The 19,226-nt window shown below is 42.6% G+C and overlaps 1 protein-coding gene and 1 non-coding gene across 2 annotated transcripts in view; both read left to right on the forward strand.

Moving 5' to 3' along the window:
- Positions 1-6,776: 6,776 nt before the first annotated feature.
- Positions 6,777-19,226, forward strand: part of FREM3 (FRAS1 related extracellular matrix 3) — a 74,575-nt gene continuing 62,125 nt past the window's right edge. The window contains exons 1-3 of the mRNA XM_072948258.1: positions 6,777-6,804; positions 7,003-12,294; positions 13,772-13,861. Coding sequence (XP_072804359.1) covers positions 6,777-6,804; positions 7,003-12,294; positions 13,772-13,861 — 5,410 coding nt within the window. The remainder of the gene's footprint in view (positions 6,805-7,002; positions 12,295-13,771; positions 13,862-19,226) is intronic.
- TRNAD-AUC (transfer RNA aspartic acid (anticodon AUC)) lies at positions 16,929-17,001 on the forward strand. Its single transcript has one exon. It is a non-coding gene; the product is annotated as a tRNA-Asp (tRNA).

The raw sequence follows: 19,226 nt of genomic DNA on the forward strand, positions 1-19,226 counted from the left end.
ATGACATTTCGAGATTTTGTTTGGTTGGTTCTTTTGGCTTCCTATATGTCAGGCGTACTAATTTGATTTCAGTAACACTTGGAGTGATTCTGAATGACATTTCAAAACCAACAGATCAATTAGCAAAGCCATGTTTATATGAAATCCTCTCCATTTTTATCCCTGAGTCAGCTTAAATGGGCAAGTTACACTAGTTTTTGGTCCAATCTGAGGAAAATGCATATTGCATAAGTACAGCATTAATTGGAAGACATCAAACAAGGAGAATAGGCAGCTCACACTCAAAAGACACGAACTCTTCTGTGACTTTCAGGGACGGTTTTTAAGGACAGTGTGAAGGATAGGGTCTTAGGGTGCATGGTCAGCTTGTGCTCGATTCTCTGATTGGTTGTGATAAATATACTAACATTATTTTCAGGACTTGGCTGAGCTCTACATTTCAGATCAATAATTAAAAGAGAAAATGTGATTTATTAAAAATAATTCCTCATCAGATAAAACTTGTAGACAAATAAGACTGTGCTTAAAAGCTAGACTTTCTATTAACTCATTCAAAATAAGTTAATGAAAAACCCAAATAATGAATAAAATGGTGTCCTCTTTAAGTCATTTTGACATCAGATTCAACTAAGATTTCTGCAAAAACACTACCAATTAAATATTATCAATATTCATCATTATTTGAGCTTTGGCTCCTAAAATTTGAAACTACTCGAAAGGAAATCTCTGCTAAATAGACATGGTACCTACATATACTACCAGTGAGCAATGAACATCAAGGAGATCAGAAACAGTTTTTTACCCTTGATTCTTTTTTTTAACATGTGTTCTTACTGCCTTCCTTTGAAGTAAAAACAATTCTTTTATATGTTGTATGGTTTAAAGTACAATGATCAGTGATCATATGGCAAATCAGTGCTTTGGATTTTGAAGGTTTTATTTTCGACCAGGAATGAGGGCATTTGAATCAGCTCTTTGTCCTGGTACAGAGCAGAAGAGACCCTTCCTCTCTTACCTTCCACGGGCTCCCTGACTTTGACTCCTTGCTGCCCAGCCACAGCCCACTCAGGAGCCCTGCGAGTCAGGGTGACACACCCATCAGTCTAAAGGGCAGCTCTCTCTGGCAGGAGTGAGCCAGGGCCACCTGCTCTCATCCTGGTGTCCGTTAGACTCTCAAAAGAGCAGGAAAATAATCTGATTCTCCCTTCTGTCTCCTTCTGTAGACCACTCAGTTCTCAAATGTGCTGACTGTAACCATGACCTTTACATTAACAGGATAACTAGAAGGATTTGTTGGGAGAGTTTTAGAAGCTCATGAGTGCAACATCATATATTTGATACAAACTGTGTGGCTACTCCTATTCATGATCTCCTTGCCCACTTCTCAGTGCCCGTCCTGCAGGGCATGGAGATCCTTATTCAGATCTACACAAAGGAAGACATGCTCCTGGGATACGGTCATTGAGATGGAACTATGGCCACTGCATTCCTTGGCTGGAAGGGACAATAGGAGATATAGGTGCCCACTGATTCCATGTGTAATGGGGCAAAGCTGGCTCAGCCACTGACAGGCTGATGTGCTTTAACTCACTTCTCTTGAAGCTGTTGTCCTGACAAATGACAAATGATCTACACGGCCAATGGATGCCATTTCTTAATGTCTTTTTTGGAGGGAGGGGATTATTGAGTGTGCTTTTTTTTCCCCCAACTTGTAGCCTTTCTGGAACATGTTCTTTTTTTTTTTAATTAAAGTAGTCAGTTTATAATGTGTCAATTTCTGGTGTGCAGCATAATAGTTTAGTCATACATATATTCCTTTTCATATTCTTTTTCATTATAAGTTACTATAAGATATTGAATATAGTTCCCTGTACTATACAGTAGAAACTTGCTGTTTATCTATTTTATATATAGTAGTTAGTATCTGCAAATCCTGAACTCCCAATTTATCCCTTCCCTCTGCCCCCATTTCCCCCCTCCTGGTAACCATAAGTTTGTTTTCTATGTCTGTGAGTCTGTTTCTGTTTTGTAAATAATGGAACTTGTTCTTTAATGTCAAGAGTTCATTGCTGATCCCAAAGCCAACTGAAATAAAGCCTCTGTAGGTTTTTTGTCAGTATTGTAATGTGAGATGTTTGTCAGCAATTCAATTCAAGGCATTTATCTTGCAAAATTTAGAGTTTAGTTGCTCTTTTATTTCTCCAGTTGGCAGAGAAAAAAAAAATAGCTTAAGCCAAGGTCAGGTTGAATAGCTGGTCTCCTTAGCCTTGCCGGGTAGCAGAGATACTGGTGTAGAACTTCCTAGTTCATGAGGCAAAACCTCCCACCTGATCTCAGTCATGTCTCCTGAAGTTGGACATGTTTCACTGAAAACGGACTGTCTCTCTGCCGAAGCACAAGCACAGTATTTGGACACATAGTCTCCTTTCTGTGACCTATTAAATGCCACTTATGAACTGCAAGGCAGACCCAATTATTTATGGAGTGGGCAAGTCCCCAGGGGCATGTGAGGACTCCTCTGTAGGACACACTTTCAGTGATAGTTGAATTAATTTACAAAGTAAAATTTTTCTACTTAAGACCTGTAAATCTCCATTTCCCATCTATAATTGTAACAATAACTTACATTTATTGAACACTTACTGTGTGCCAGGTTCTGTTCAGAGCCTTTTATGTGCAGTAATCTATTTAATTCTTATAATGGCTCTGTAAGATAGGATCTATTATTATATATAAACTAGAAATAAGACACATTGCCACCTTGCAGGGTTTCACAAGGGTCCAATGATGCAGGGCATATGAAAACCTCCAGGATAGCACATAGTTTGTAGCTCCTTTCTTTCCCACTTAATGATAGACTTGAAATGCAGCTCAGGTTTAAAGGATAAACTGAGGATGGTGAGAGATAAAAGAAATACAATATGGATAAGTAAGATTGCCCTGTGGAAGGGAAACTCTAATAAAATAAATATTTGGCTAGAAATCAAATTGTGTTCTCTCAATGGAGCTGTCACCAGCCTCTAATGAGTTGTCATAGTCTGAGAATGGGAGAAGGAGGTTAACCTACATCTGCCCTGGTTTTTTTTTACATAGCACCTCGATGTTATAGTATGTCAGTTACTAATTCCTCTGCTCTTTCATTCTTTGATTCATTCATTGAATGAACAGTTATTATTTACCTGCTCTGTGCCATGAGCATCAGGTACCAGGGATGAACATCGCACACTCCCTGCTCTCATGGAGCTTGAAGTCTAGTGGAGGGGAGGGGCAACAGACCTTAAGTTGTCCGTGAAAGTGTATAATTGCAAACAGATTTAATATGGCTTGGGGAGCATAGGAAAAGAGCTTCCTGAAGATGCAGGATTTGAACTGAGAGGAAAGAGGAAAACCAGAAGAGTGTGGCAAATGAACGATACCAAAAACAGTCTCAGGATTTTTCCACCTAGACATTACTAATGACCTTAGCAAGAGTTTTGTTGAAGAGTCTAAAGTGGAAGTAGGACTGGAACGTCTAAGAGGGAGTTGGAAGGAGGTTAAGAAATGGAGATAGTAAGCAAAAACAAATAAAACACAAGAAAAGTAGCAACAAATTATCAGTGAAATGCAAATCAAAACTACAATGAGGTATCACCTCAACCAGTCAGAATGGCCATCATTCAAGAGTCCGTGAATGATAAATGCTGGAGAAGGTGTGGAGAAAAGGAAACTCTCCTACACTGTTAGTGGGAATGTAAATTGATTAAGCCACTATGGAGAACAGTATGGAGGTTTCCTTAAGAACTAAAAATAGAGTTACAATACGGTCCAGCAATCCCACTCCTGGGCATATATCCAGAGAAAACTCTAATCCTAAAAAGATACATGTACCCCAGTGTTCATGGCAGCTGTATATACAATAGCCAATACATGGAAGCAACCTAAATGTCAACAGACAACTGGATAAAGAAGCTGTAGTATATTTATACAATGGAATACTACTCAGCCATAAAAAAGAATAAAATAATGCCATTTGCAGTAACTTGGGTGGACCTAGAGATCATCATTCTAAGTGAAGTAAGACAGGAAGAGAAAACAAAATGCCATATGACATCATTCATATGTGGAATCTAAAAAAAAAAAAAAGAAAAGAAAAGAATAAAAGAGGTCTTTAATGAACTCACCTACAAAACAGAAACAGACTCTCAGACGTAGTAAACAATCTTATGTTTACCAGGGGAAAGGAGGTGGGAAGGGATGAATTAGGGAGTTTGAGATTTGCAAGTGTTAGCCACTATATATAAAACAGATTTTTTTTCCATGAATGACTGAAAAATTGTGCTGAAGACTGGAATTTGACACAACATTGTAAAATGATTATAAATCAATAAAAAATGTTAAAAATAAAACAGATTTTTTTTAAAGTTTCTTCTGTATAGCACAAGGAACTATAGTTAATATCTTGTAATAACCTTTAATGAAAAAGAATATGAAGACAAATATATGTATGCATATGCATGATTGGGACATTGTGCTGTACACCAGAAACTGACACACTGTAACTAACTGTACTTCAATAAAACTACACTTCGTTGTTACGAGGGAAAAAATGGGAAAGAAAGAAAGAACAGCAGCAACAAAACACCACTTTTAAGAAGCCTGATGGTGAAGAAGAGGAGAGGGAGTTAGCTGGAGGCGGAGGGTCAGAGGGCAAAAATATAAACAGTTTATTTAGCTTTCTGTCATCCTAGCTGCCCACCCCTTCTCTGCCTACAATGAAAATAGCACATGACAGGATAATTGCCAGAGTGAGTGGTGCTTGGACAGGAACCAAAATTACACTCACACAAGAACATTCACTTGGTAAAATTTAATATATGCAGCCCAGTAAGTTTTATTATGAAAATATCCTTGGACAAGGCAGGAGCCTTATAAAATAGAATGCCTCTTTCATTTACAATGGAATTTTACCTGTGTTTCAATTAAAAATATATATATATTTATTTATTTTTAATTGAATTATATAGTTGAGTTACAATGTTGTGTTTCTGATGTACAGTATAGTGATTCAGTTATACATATATATTCTTTTTCATTATAGGTTATTACAGGATATTGAATGTAATTCCCTATGCTATACAGTAGTACCTTGTTGTTTATTTTATATGTAGTAGTTTATATCTGCTAATCCCAAACTCCTAATTTAGCCCTTCCCACTCCTTCCTCTCTGGTAACCACAAGTTTGTTTACCAAAATGTCAATTGACAGATGAATGGATAAAGATGTGGTGTGTATATATACATATATATGTGTATGTACACACACACACAATGGAATACTAAGCTATAAAAAGTGAAATAATGTCATTTGCAGCAACATGGATGGACCTAGAGATGATCATACTAAGTGAAGTCAGTCAAAGACCAATATGATACCACTTATTTGTGGAATCTGGAAAAAAAAAAGATACAGATGAACTTATTTACAAAACAGAAACAGACTCACAGTTGTAAAAATATTTTTAATACTTTCCAGACACACCAGAGTAGCATTGCATAATTAAGCTAAATATATATAGTTTCAAATTTACTGAATATTCTGTTATATGAACAAATCTGCATGTTCATGAGGTATACCTGCATTCTACTTTAGTGGATTATACAGACCCACAGTATTTCACTGGCTGGTTAAATTAAATATTTAGGGAGAAAATTAACTCTGGCAAGCCACTAGAAGATTATTTCTGCTCTGGTAGTCAGTTACTGCTGCTGCTGTGAATAAAATAGGCATCTGCAACGCTGTAAAAAAAAATCAAAAGAATAATTTAAGGATGGCAGTCTACTGATTTATATTCCCCTTGAAGCCATTTTTATTAATGCAGTTTGGGATGCATCTGTTTTTTACTGTCATTAGTAGGTTTTTCTCACTTTCACATTAATTGCGTAAGAAAGCACGTTAACTATCATTTCACTTATAGGAAACGATTACTCTGCACTGTGGCTACATGGACACCTCTAATACTTAAAAAATGAGTATGAGGCTAAGTACCTGACACCACACCACGGGGGGCAGTCATCTTCAACTGAAAGCCGTGAAGAGCCAAATTCCATTCCAAGTGTTAAATAGATTAATTCACAGAAATTGATCCAAAGATCTGTGGTATTTTCTCTGCTACTGTCTCTCTTGACATCTTCCCCTCTGGCTACTACATATTTTTCTACAAAGGAAGTAATTAGGAAATAGCTTATCTAATCAACTCACAGGCAATTGTTGTTGATCAGATATGGAAACTAGGTTCTAAGAAAATAAAAGGGAAGCTGACCTGCCCACTCGATTTGTGGTACCTGAGACCCACTGACTAGACACAAATTAGAAGCTATTCAAGTTTATCAGGCTCGATGCTAGAGCTTTTCCCAAAAACTGAGCAGAAGAGAAATGCCGGGGTGATTTTGGAAGCACTGAATTGCAGGATCCGGAATAAGCTGCTTTATCAGGCAGACAGCTAGAAAATCCTATTTGCAAAATAGCTCCCACTAGCTTCTTTTATGTCCGAAGTGCGACTCAGTCTTGGCTAGAAAATGCGCTCTTGTCGGTCGTAAGGAAGCCGGAATGATGGCTCCCCTCACCATCAGAAGCACCAATGCCTGGATGAATGGACCACGGGAATGCAGTGTCTCATAGGCACAGAGCTGATCCGGTACAGTACTGTCAGCCAGCCCCGAGGGACAGTCCCGTTGAGCCACTCGGGGAGGAGAGTTTCCAGACCAACTGGTCCGAGGCAGGCAGCCTAGGGCTGCACGATGGCCGACCAACCCTCCAAGCGAGAAGGTCAGTAAGATAGCTGCGGGAAAGGCCCCAAGGATCCGAGGGGAGAGCTCCTGCACCCTCCCAGGTCTCTGGACGCTGGGGCATTTCTGGGCGGCCCCTCGCACCAGCAGAGGAGAGATTTGGGAAGGGGAGGGAGCAGAAGGTGGCGGAGCCCATCTTCCCCCACCCCACCCTCCTCCCCGCCTTTACCTGCCACAGCTGAAGCACAGCCACCGGCTCTTGTCGAGTCCGCTCATCCGCTCCAGAGTGGACAGCGGCCACCGCCTGCACCTGCCGTTGAGCGGGCCACTCTGAGGACGGGGTACCCTCCAGGCATCCACCGCCTAGATCCCATGGCTAGGATTTCTCTGCGCTCTGCTGGGACGCCCCGGCAGCTTGTTGCCGCGCTCGGCTACCTGCTCCTGAACTACCCCCTGCTACAAGGACAGGTATCCTCGCCTGGGGCTGAGCCCCACCCGGCACTCTACCTGCCCACCTGGGGCTCCCTGGGCCGCAGAAGCCCCGACGGCCCCAGGCACAGCGTTCTGATCGCCAACCCGGGGCTCCGGGTGCCCGTGGGCCGCTCGCTTTGGGTCGATCCTCTCCGGGACCTGGTGATTCGAGTGCAGCCGGGAGACCACTGCGAGGTGACGGTGCTGGACGCCCTGCCGCCGTGCCACGGCGCGCTGTCCCCGCGCCGCTTCCCCTGCGCGTTCGGGCCCCGCCAGGTCCAGTACACTCACTTTGGCGCCCACAGTCCCCGGCGCGCCCGGGTGCGGCTGCAGCTGCGCTACGACGCCCCGACTTCCACTCTGGCGCTGCCCTTCACCCTGGCGGTGGACGTGGTCTTCCCCGAGCTGGAGCTGGTGACGCGCAACAGGCCCTTGGCGGTGGAGACGCTGCGCGGCTGGAGCCACGCCATCGACAGGAGAGTGCTAGACTTTGCCTCCCCGGAGTCAGGGCCTGCGGACACCCGCAGGTGCCGGCTCACCCCTCTTCCTCCCGAGAGCGGCCCCCTGCCGAAGTACGGGCGTTTGGTGGACGCTGTGGGGGCCCCTCTCCCCAGGGGCAAAAGTGTAGACTGTGAGGCTTTTGTCCGGGCTGGGGTGCGCTATCAGCACACGGCCACCACGCCCTCGCCCAACCGGGACTACGTGCCCATGGTGGCAGAGCTGCTCAGGTCAGGGGAGTTGCTGCTCCGAGAACACTTCCAGCTGCTGGTGAGCATCCGCGAGGGAGTGGAGAACACTGCGCCCAGGCCGAGCCTCGCGGCCCTGATGATGATGGAAGTCGATCAGTTGGTGCTGACAGCCCTGACGGCTGACGCACTGGCTGCCGAGGACATGGAGTCCGATGCTGATGATCTCATTTTCAACATTCTTAATGCCCCCACCACCAAGCCGGGGCACCTGGGCTACATGGTCAGCACTGATGACCCCCTGGGCCTTCCAGTCTCCTTCTTCACCCAACGGGAGCTGCGGGAACTGAAAATTGCTTATCAGCCACCTACAGAGAAATTGGATGGGGAGCGTCTTTTCCAGCTGGAGCTGCAGGTGGTCGACGGAGATGGCGCCACCTCAGATCCTTTTGCCTTCACGGTGGTAGTGAAGTCCATGAACACCTTGGCCCCAATGGCTAACTATACCCGGGGATTACTGCTTTTTGAAGGTCAGTCAAAGTCCCTGTCCAGCGCCCAAAGCCTTCAGATCCGTGATAAGGATAACCTGGAAGAGGTGAAAGTGGTCGCAGTCAAGGGCTTGAGACATGGGCAGCTAGTGGTGCCTGGGGCGCCTGCCGGGTGCAAGCACTTCACACCAGTGGACCTGGCAGCAGGGCGAGTGGTCTACCAGCATGATGGCAGCAACACCTACAGTGACAACATCATCTTCCAAATGGAGGATGGGCAACACCAGGTGGAGTTCCTCTTCCCTCTCACAGTCATACCTGTTGATGACGAACCCCCGATGGTCAGTGCCAACACCGGGCTCTCAGTGACTGAAGGGCAGGTGGTCCAGATCTCCCCCTTTGTCCTGAGTGCTACAGATATTGACTCTGAGGACTCAACCATCCACTTTGTCCTGGAAGACCATCTTTTGGACAGAAAAGAAGGAAGAGGGTGGGATCCAGCCTCAGGCTCCTCCCACTCAAGTGAGTGTCTGGGGGAGATGCTGCTGCGGCAGGTTGAACCACCTCTGTTCCCTGAAGATGAAGATTGGTATTATGTGGAAAAGGAAGGACTTTATGAGAAAGTGGTGACTGAGTGGCTTCAGCGAGACATAATGGAAGGGAGACTCTTCTACCGCCATCTTGGACTCCATAGTCCTCAATCTGTAATGACCCAGATGACTTTCCATGTGCAGGACGACCATGATCCGCCCAATCTATCCAACCAACATTTCTTCACCATCAAGGTCCAACCAGTGGATCTGCAGAGTCCAGAGCTGTTTCCAGGAACTACCCTAGAAATGACTGTGCAGCAATACAAACTCACTCACTTCCAGAAGAAATTCCTCCAATATGTTGACTGGAACTCAGATGATGAGCACCTATGGTACACCGTACTGACGCCCCCAACTGACACAGATAGCAACCATCAAGTCCAGGCTGGAGAAATTGTGATCACTGATTCACCAGACACCCCCATCACGCACTTCACCCAGGCCCAGGTAAATCACCACAAAGTTGCCTACCAGCCCCCCGAGAAAAAGCTGGGAATTGTACCACGAGTGGTCCAGTTCACCTACCAAGTGGAGGATGCTGCTGGCAATAGTGTACCCGGAACATTCACATTATTCCTGAAGCCTATCAACAACCAGCCTCCCCAAGTCACCAACAGAGGCTTTACTGTCTTAGAGGGAGAAACTTTAATCCTTAGCAGTAAGGAGCTGGATGTTACAGACTCTGACACAGACATTGACCAGATTATCTTCATGTTAGTTTGGGGTCCCCAACATGGACACTTGCAGTACTTAAAAAAATGTATGGTCCCAGGGGAATTTTTCATGCAAGCTGGTATTGTTAATGGGAGTATCTCGTACCAGCACAGCGGAGACCAGACCACCAATGACACCTTTCGCCTGGAGGTAAGCGACGGGGTGCATCACATACCCATCACTGTCCAGATTTCTGTGCATCCCACTGCGGCTGGCAAAAGCCCCACTATCTCTATTACAGGTAGTCTATTATTAGAAGGTTCCATAGATGTACTGGAGAATAGAGCCACTGAGATCCCCATGGGCATCCTACAAGGCCAGAAGGACACAGGTGACTTGATGCTGTCTTTCATTGTGGAGGACAGCCCAAAACTGGGTGCTATTCTGTTGAATGGTTTCCCCACAGAACGATTCACCCATGAGGATCTCATCAGTGGGGCAGTAGTCTATGCCCACACAGGGGGTGAAGTTGGATTCCAGAAGCAGCATGATACCTTCAGCCTTGCCCTCTCCAAGGATTCTCATCGATGGGCAGTGGGGGCCAGCACAGTGGACAGAGTGCAGGTTCAAGTTCTCGTGCTGCCGGTGGACAATGTGGCCCCCAAGGTCTTGGTGGGGGAGTCCTACATTGTCTATGAAGGTGAGAAGAGCCCCTTGACCTTACAACATCTCAGTATTGAAGATGTGGACACTCCCCAGGATAAAATCCTCTGCACAGTGACCAATCAGCCAGCCTCTGGCTACTTGGAAAACGTCGCATCAGCTCCTGACTCAAAAGAGTCACGGGCTGGTATCCCCATCAGTGCGTTTTCCATCAGAGACATCTGGATGAGACATATCAATTACGTACAGAGTATCCACAAAGGGGTAGAGCCACAGAAAGATCAATTCACCTTTCATTGCTCTGATGGCATCAACTCCTCCCCAAATGTCTTCTTCCCTGTAATGATCTTACCCACCAATGATGAGCAACCTGAACTTTTTGTCCACGAGTTTGTGGTGTTAGAGGGGATGAGTCTGGTCATAGATACCCCACTGCTCAATGGAGCCGATGCTGACTTGCCACCAAATGAGCTTCACTTTCAGCTCGCAGCCCTCCCTCAACACGGGCGAATTATCCAGCAGCTGGCCACCGGCAGCCAGCCCATCTACAGCTTCACCTTGCAGGAGATCCAGGAGGCCTCCACCATTGTGTATGAGCATGATGACTCTGAGACCACAGAGGACAGTTTCGAGGTCTGGCTGAGTGACGGCAAGCACACCACCCACAGGAAGGTACCCATTGTGGTGATCCTGGTGGATGATGAAGCCCCTCAGCTGACCATCAACAGTGGGCTGGAAGTAGAGACTGGATGTACTGAGGTCATCACAGGTCGGGTCCTGAAGGCCACAGATCTTGACTCAGATGATAAAAGCCTCAGTTTTGTCCTCCGTTCTGGACCTCAACAAGGGCTTCTACAGCGACTGAGGAAACCCAGAGGGGAGGTGAAGGACAACCTCACCCTGGGAATGAACTTCACCCAGGATGAGATTGACCGGGGCCTCATCTGTTACACCCACACAGGCCAAGGAGTTCAGGACCTCATCAAGTTTGATGTGACTGATGGGATTAACCCTTTGCTAGACCGCTACTTCTACATCATCATTGGCAGCTCAGACAGGGTCTTCCCTGAGATGGTTCAAAAAAGGGTCACCCTGATGGAATGTAGCAGAGTAACCCTCACCATGGATCTGCTTATCACCAGTGATATCAACAGCCCCAATGAACAGCTTCACTTCAGCATCTCACAGGCTCCTAGCCTGGGGCACTTGGAAATCTCGGACCACCCTGGGGAGCCCATTTCCTCTTTCACTCAGCTTCAGTTGGCTGGCAACAAGATATTCTATGTCTGCACTTCCAAGGATAAGATAAAGATAGACAGCTTTGAGTTTCAAGTGACTGATGGGCACAATCCCATGTTCCGGACCTTCAGGATCTTCATCACGGACGTGGATAATAAGAAACCTATCATGACCATCCGTAAGCTGGTACTGCAGGAAGGGGAAAGCAAATGGATCACTCCCTTTGAGTTGACAGCAGAAGATGAGGATACTCCAGACGATCTTCTTCTCTTCACTGTCACCCAGGTCCCCATCCACGGCAGGATTTTGTATAACGGCAGCCATCCTGTGGCCACCTTCTCTAAGCGGGACCTGAACGAGAACCTGATTAGCTACTGGCATGATGGCAGTGAGACGACCGAAGACAGTCTGTCCTTGACTGTTTCCGACGGCATGCATGCTGATTTCTCTGTCTTCCCTGACGCTGACCTGGAGACACGCAGACCTCAGGTAATGAGGATCCACATAAGATCCCTGGACAACAGGCTCCCCCAGATTGCTTTTAACAGGGGTGCCCTGGCCTTAAAGCACCTTCACACTGGACATGTGGGCTTCCTGATTACCAGGAGTCCTCTGAAGGCAGAAGATCAGGACAGCTCCCACAGGCTCCTAAAGTATAAAGTGACCAGAGGACCAATGCATGGCTTCATTATCAACACTGGCCTTGGAAATGAGAGCACGCGAGTGTTTACACAAGGTTAGTACACAACGTGCCCTGGTGCCTCTGTCCCTCTCCTTGAACAGATCAGATCTCTCAGTTATGTAAGGAAATTGTCCTGACCCCAGTCCATTAGCAGAAATATTCTAATTCTATTGAAATACAATGGAACGTGAAATTAATAAACCAAAAAGGTCCTTTTTCAGCTATTTCATCAGCATACCCATTTAACAGACACCCTCAGACATTTAACAAGACTTGTACTTATGTCTTAATGCTGTAAAACACAGGTAGAAAGCTTCTACTTCTGAAATATGATAAGATGCCATTGATTTTGAAAATATCAGTTTAAGTTTGAATTTTACATAAAGAACTGCATATTTAGGAATCACTTGCATAGTTTATCAGTAAGTCTAGGTTTCTAAAGCTAGTGTTTGGTATCCAGATTTTAGACATAAATATTATACTGCATGTTTTATTGTACTATTCAAATGCCGTTTCTGCATCTAAAAAAACTTTGTCTAAGTAGGGGGATATGTTTTAATGATCATTTTTCTTTTATATTTGTCATTACTACTAATGCTGAACTAGAGTCAAGTCCCTCTGCTTTCCCAGGTGATGTGACACCTGGTGTCTTTGGCTTCTCTTCAGTCTTAAAACTTTTTCAGGTAGCTCTGTGTGTAAGATGTAAGAGGTACATAGAATTTTACGCATTCAGTACATATAAAGCTAGATGCAACCTAAGAGTAAAACTTATGAAAGTTGTTTGAAAAAATAGTTTATTTATGTTTTCAGAATTGCTTATAAAGCAAATGAAATCATGAAGTTCTGTAAGAATTATTCTTAGAAATAAATACTCAAATGCAAATTGTCTTTAAAATACTAATAATGGGGGGCAGGAATAGCTTAACGGTAGAGCACGTGCTTAGCATGCACAAGGTTCTGGGTTCGATCCCCAGTACCTCCATTAAAAAATTGACCAATGCAAAAACAATTATAGACCCAAGTGACAAACTCTCAAAAATCTAAGAGAATGGGCAATAGGAAAACATCCTGATTTTATTCTCATTTTCTTTTTCCTTACGATGCAGTAGTTATTCTTTAACTTCATTTCAACAAGAGTTAATGAGTATCCACCATTATTCCAAGCTCCGTGCTTGTACAGAAGACCTAAATCCAGGTGGAATCAGCTGTCTATAGAGGGCGAGGGTGAAGCACGCATGGCTAGAAGGTTCTCCTTATTGGCCATCACCTCAGAGATCACACACATGGTAGCCCAGCAGCAGAATTTTAAAAGTATAAAGTTCTATTTTTTTTTTTGCTATTATAACTTCAAGAAAACATTAGAATCTTATTCACTTCATTGTTTTTTTAAAAAAAATTAGATCCATGTTCATCTAGTCATTTTTAGATTTATTTATTGTAGTATTTTCATGCCCTATGAAAACACCGAGGTTCTTAACACACTCGTTTTCTGTTGTGCCAACACGATGTGTGGTGCCTGTTCCTTTACCAGCTGATGTTGATGAGAGGAGGATCTACTACGTCTTGCATGAAGGCAGCAAGGCAACAAAGGACATCTTCTTCTTCTCTGTTGAAGATAATGGTAAGTCAGTATTGAAACCACAAAAAGGAGTCTCGGTTAATTAAAATCAATGTGAAATGGAAAAGAGTTCAATCATTTGCATAGTAATCATAATCAGTAATATAATACTAACAAATGAGTTGTTTTTATTTGTGGTTTTAATGCCAGCTGATCCTCGACAAATCACTTTTTAGGAAAGGAAAGCAATGAAGAATTTCAGTAATGAGATATGAAGTATTTCACCTGGCCTGGATTATGTGTGACATCCTTTAAGCAAGTCAGTCTCCTCTTCAGGAGGTATCTGAGAATCTAGCTAGTAGCTTCTGTCACTCTGAAACAAACTTAAAAATGTACTGTTAGATTTTGTTAGGATTTTTAGCTCCAGAACCGAATCTTAGTGGCTACCCGATCCCAGAATTATAATCTTGGATGGAGTAAAAAATGTATTGACTGGCATAGAGGAAAGTTTGCTTTTTAAAATGCCTGTTTATGCTACACCTATGTTTGTTTGGAATTAAACCCAGATCTCACAGATTCCAAAGCCAGCGCCCTTAACCACTAATGCTAGGCTACCTCTGTTTTGGGAAGCTGAAATCTTGAGTAGAAGTCAGAGAACAGAGCAAAGACACCAGTGCCTCACCTGGCAAATAAGTACCTTGTAAACTAAAGAGGTCAGAATGGTCAAACGCAGACTCCAGAACATTTGAGCTCATACCTGATCATAGTTGGACCTTGAAATGTATGCATGTTCGTTAGCTAACTATAGATTTGTGCATTCCCTTATTCAGTGGGCTTTCTTACTGCCTTCTTCTAAGCACCATGCACAGAGCTAAGATCCATGTCTTTCTGTGATGAGCATTCTTGGAATAGCGTCCAGCTGCTATGAAGGACTTTACATGTTTTCGTGTCTGGTATTTTGGAATTTTATGAATTTTATGAATTTATATCTTTCAAGAGCCAATGTAATCTATTTTTCTTTTAAAATAGTCCCACTTTTTAAGATGTTTCCCAAACAGAATGTGTACTGAAACTTACAACGTGAGCTGTTAGTAACTGTCTTCCCTGATAGCACACAGCACTGGCGGAAGGTAGTGATTCCAGTTATTTAAGCTACTTGTGATGGACACGCTTCTAAGGATGCATTTTTCTCCACTGGGCTGAAGGAGACTTTGTTGCTATTGTTGTTGTTTGTGGTACTGGCATTGGAGCCAGTAGAGAAGGTAGTACCCTGCCTCCAGGACTGGGCACGAGGCTTGAGCTCCAGGCAAGCTCCAGGGTCTTATGGATGGAAGTCCTGGCAAGGTGACTCTAGAGGTGCAATTTCGTAAAGCCCCAGGACTGGCAGCAGGAAGGCTTCCAGTTCATAGGCTCTGAAACCAGGCTGCCTGCATTCAAACCTTTGTAGCTGTGTATTCTTTGAGAAACCTTCTTTACTTTGCTCATCTGTGAATTGGAGATACCTAGAGCACGTGCCTCATAGGAGTATTATGAGGATGTTGTTAGTTTCCCATTGCTCCTGTAACAAATTGCCACAAATTGAGTGGTTTAAAACAACACAAATGTATCATCTCATAGTTCTGCGGGTCAGAAGTCCAAAAATGGTTCTAACTTGGCTGTAGTTAAGGTTTGGGCAAGGTTGCACTCTTTTATGGAGACTCTAGGGTGGAATCCATTTCCTTGGCTTTTCTGGCTTCTAGAGACTGTCTCATCCTTCCATCTTCAAAGCCAGAAGTGGTGGAGCATTTCTCATATTGCTTCACACTGACACACGTTCCTGACTCCCTCCTACACTGGGCTCACCTCGGTAATCCAGGCTGATTTCCCTCATCTCAAAATTCTTGGTCACATCCTCAAAGCTCTTTTTGCCATGTAAGATAACATATTCACAGGTTCTGGTAATTAAGATGTGGGCGTCTTTAGAGGGCCAGTATTCTGCCTACCACAAGCATTAAAGGAATTATGGCCCTTAGAAGAGTTCCTGGCACATAGCAAGGCCCTTAGAAGAGTTCCTGGCACATAGCAAGGCCCTTAGAAGAGTTCCTGGCACATAGCAAGCACTCAGTAAATATTATCATCTTTAGAATTATCAGTTGAGATACTAAATTTTGTGTTTTTTCTTTTTCTGGGTAAAAAGAAATTTAATAATTTATTCCTGGAAATGTATAATTAGATGACTTGATTATGTAAGGTCAACTTTTACCCTATTATGGTGAATTATTTTATTGGGGGCACTGCTTGGAATACTTGGCTTCTTGTCTCTCTTCTGTCCACTTATAAATTGGTTTAATATTTGTTAGAAGCCCACTAAAAAGGCAAAGGAAGAAGAGGAGGTAACTTAAATCCACTGTTCTCACCTTCTCTGCTGTGAGCTAAGCTGCTTAATATGGGAATATTTTGCCTGCTCACATCTTATTTTCTATCTCAATTGTGCCTTTTTCTTTTTCTCTGCTAGAGTGAAATGAAGTAGCACATATACCAAAAATGTACCACAGTGCCTAGCATTAGTATTCCCCAATAAATTTGAATTTTCTTCTCTTTCTTCTCGTATACTTAGGAACATAACTGCACTGTGTACACAGATTAACTGGGAATTCAAATGGAAATTTTTTAGTGTAGCTGTTTATAGTTTCCATCAGTTTCTGCAGTTTTGAGTAATCCAGATGAAGGTTATTTCAGTATAAGATCTTCATCTACTTATAACACTGATGGTAAATGTCAGTCAAGGTTATCCTGAAAGCTACTGGTAACATAGGGAATATATCTGAGATTTCTAAAGCTCTGAACGGTGCCAGTTAATCATAGTATGAAGTTCATTTATTGTCCTCTCCCTAAATTATTGTGCTAACAGATTTGTCTTGAAATGTTGCCCAACTCTACTATGTATAATAATGAGTGGGTCTTTTCTACTTAGCGCGCAATATTACCTTAAACTTATATAGCGCTTAATATTGCTACAAAGTGTTTTCACCGATATTATTCCATTTCGATCCTTACCACAACCTGTGAGAAAGAAATTGTTATTTCAAATTTTAAGAGGAGGAAATGAGCTTAAGGAGTTAAAAGATTCACAGAAGGAAATCGTCAGTGGGGAGGGTATAGTTCAAGTGGTAGAACGCATGCCTATCATGCATGAGGTCTGAGTTCAATCCCCAGTACCTCCTCTAAAAATAATTAAACCTAGTTACCTCCCCCTGGGAAAAAGTAATAATAATAAATTAGTTAATTTTTGAAAAACAGAAAAGAACCATCAGAGGAGCCAAGTCAATTTTTTCTAGTAAGTCACACTGAATAGCTATTGGGAGTGGGATGATTTTAGTTTTGGATGTGCTATGGCTATTTAACTTTTTTAAGACCAGAAACAGATTGTTTCCTTTTCTCTTAAATTATCCAGTGTTTAAAGCCAATTTGATCAACACTATGTATTTTAATATTTGAATTGTACTTGATACTTGCCTCGCGGTCCATGTGAGTACCAGTGTGCTGTTTAGATGAGCAGTGGAGGAAACAGCTGGAGGGACAGATGAGCCTCACCACCAATGTTCCCAGGTTCAGTAGAGCCAATCTGTGGAAGAATGAGTTCAGAGCTGTGAAAGGCAGGAAATAGTTGCAGAGGGCTGGGTTTGCTGACCCTGTGCTAAGCAAAATTTTATATCAGCTATGGTACTATCTGTGTGCTAGCCTTCCCTTTTTGTTATTTGTGGTTTAGTTTGGTTTTGTTCATTTTTGTTTTATACTGAAACCATTAACTCTTTTTTTTTTAAATTTTACTTTAATGGAGGTCCTGGGGATTGAGCCTGGGACCCACTTAGTGCACACGAAGCATGTACTCTACCACCGAGCTATACTCACCCCTTGATTCTTTAAAGAAAGATGGAAAAGTTGCTTCCTGTTTTTTGATCACCGTACAAGCTATCCAGAGGCTCACCTCAGTCTCACTTCCTGTTTGTTTTGGAGGCCAGGCCTGGAGCTCATCTGTCACTGCTGGCACTTTTTTTTTTTTTTTGCTACAAATTAATCATTTTAGAAATGGGAACACCTTCTCATAATATCCAGGATTGAGTCATTTTTAGGAGTCCGTTCAATGAATGGTGAATGGTAAGGAACAGTATTGATGACGACCTTAATGACACTATTACACTCTTGTTTTTAGCATTGTTAATTACACTAAAACTGAAGGCTTTAAGTCTAAAATTTTGTGTAAAAATGACCTGAATGTACAGGCATTTTTTAGCATCAATAGTCTAAAAAATTTTGAGTGACCTACAATTCCTCCACCAGATAACTGCTCTAAACATTTTTAAAAAGATAATATTAAACTGCACTGATACCTAATTCCTTTCCCCAAAGAGGAATTTTTCTTTGTTTCCTTACAAAAAGAAATCTATTCACATAGCAGAATATCCTTTTTATTTACCCAAAAGAGGCTGTTTGTGCTTGCTTATGCTTGATTCTGAGCCTTGGCTGCTTTAGCTTAAAATATAGGTCCACGTGTAAAATAATATATATGGTGTATACCTGTTATGCACTGGCACAAACAGATAACTTTATCTGCCTTATTCTTTTTAAACAGCTATATAATATTTCATTTTAGAGCTATATTGTAGATAATTAACTGGTTATCTATAAAAGGCATTTTTCTCTCTTTCATTACCAATGCTATTATGAACTTAATCTTGGCCTACATTTGAATGTAAATACATGCTTTTACTTAGCAGTGGATTTACTTAGCAGCTGATTTAACCTGGATGTTTGAATGTCTAAAACATTCTAGCATTTTCTGAAATGTCATACTTGCTTCAGACATAGGTTTTTCATATAAGAATGCCAAGGCAGATGTAACTAGGGAAGAAAATGTGACAGCAGTTTACTCTTTTTCTTTTAAATTTTTTATTGAAGTGTAGTTGATTTATAATGTTAGTTTCAGGTGTACAGCAATGTGATTCAGTTACACATATATTTTTTCTTTTCAGATTCTTTTCCATTATATGTTATTACAAGAAATTGAATATAGTTCCCTGTGCTATACAGTAGGTCCTTGTTTTATCTGTTTTATATTTAGTAATGTGTATAGTAATTAAATTAACTATGAATCCTTAGAAGTAAAAAAGGATGAGTAAAGAAAAAAAAATAAGCAAAGGCTTTTTTGCTGTTAGAGGCTCCAAAAAGCCCCTGGAATTGGACACCCAGGTGGTGGTTCTTGCTTATCTTATCTCTGCCAGGGCTGATTCTGGAGGGGTCTCTACCTTTGGTGTTTGCGAGGTCTGTCCTGTTGAACTTGTAAGGATTTGAGCCTGCAGTTTAGAATCAAGTCTGCAGTTAGAGTGATCGGCCGCTAGATGGACTGCTCCTTTGAGTACAAGTCAAAACAAGTTTTACTAACTCCTGT

This window comes from Vicugna pacos, chromosome 2 (genome assembly GCF_048564905.1).
Source record: "Vicugna pacos chromosome 2, VicPac4, whole genome shotgun sequence".
In the NCBI taxonomy this organism is placed as follows: domain Eukaryota; kingdom Metazoa; phylum Chordata; class Mammalia; order Artiodactyla; family Camelidae; genus Vicugna; species Vicugna pacos.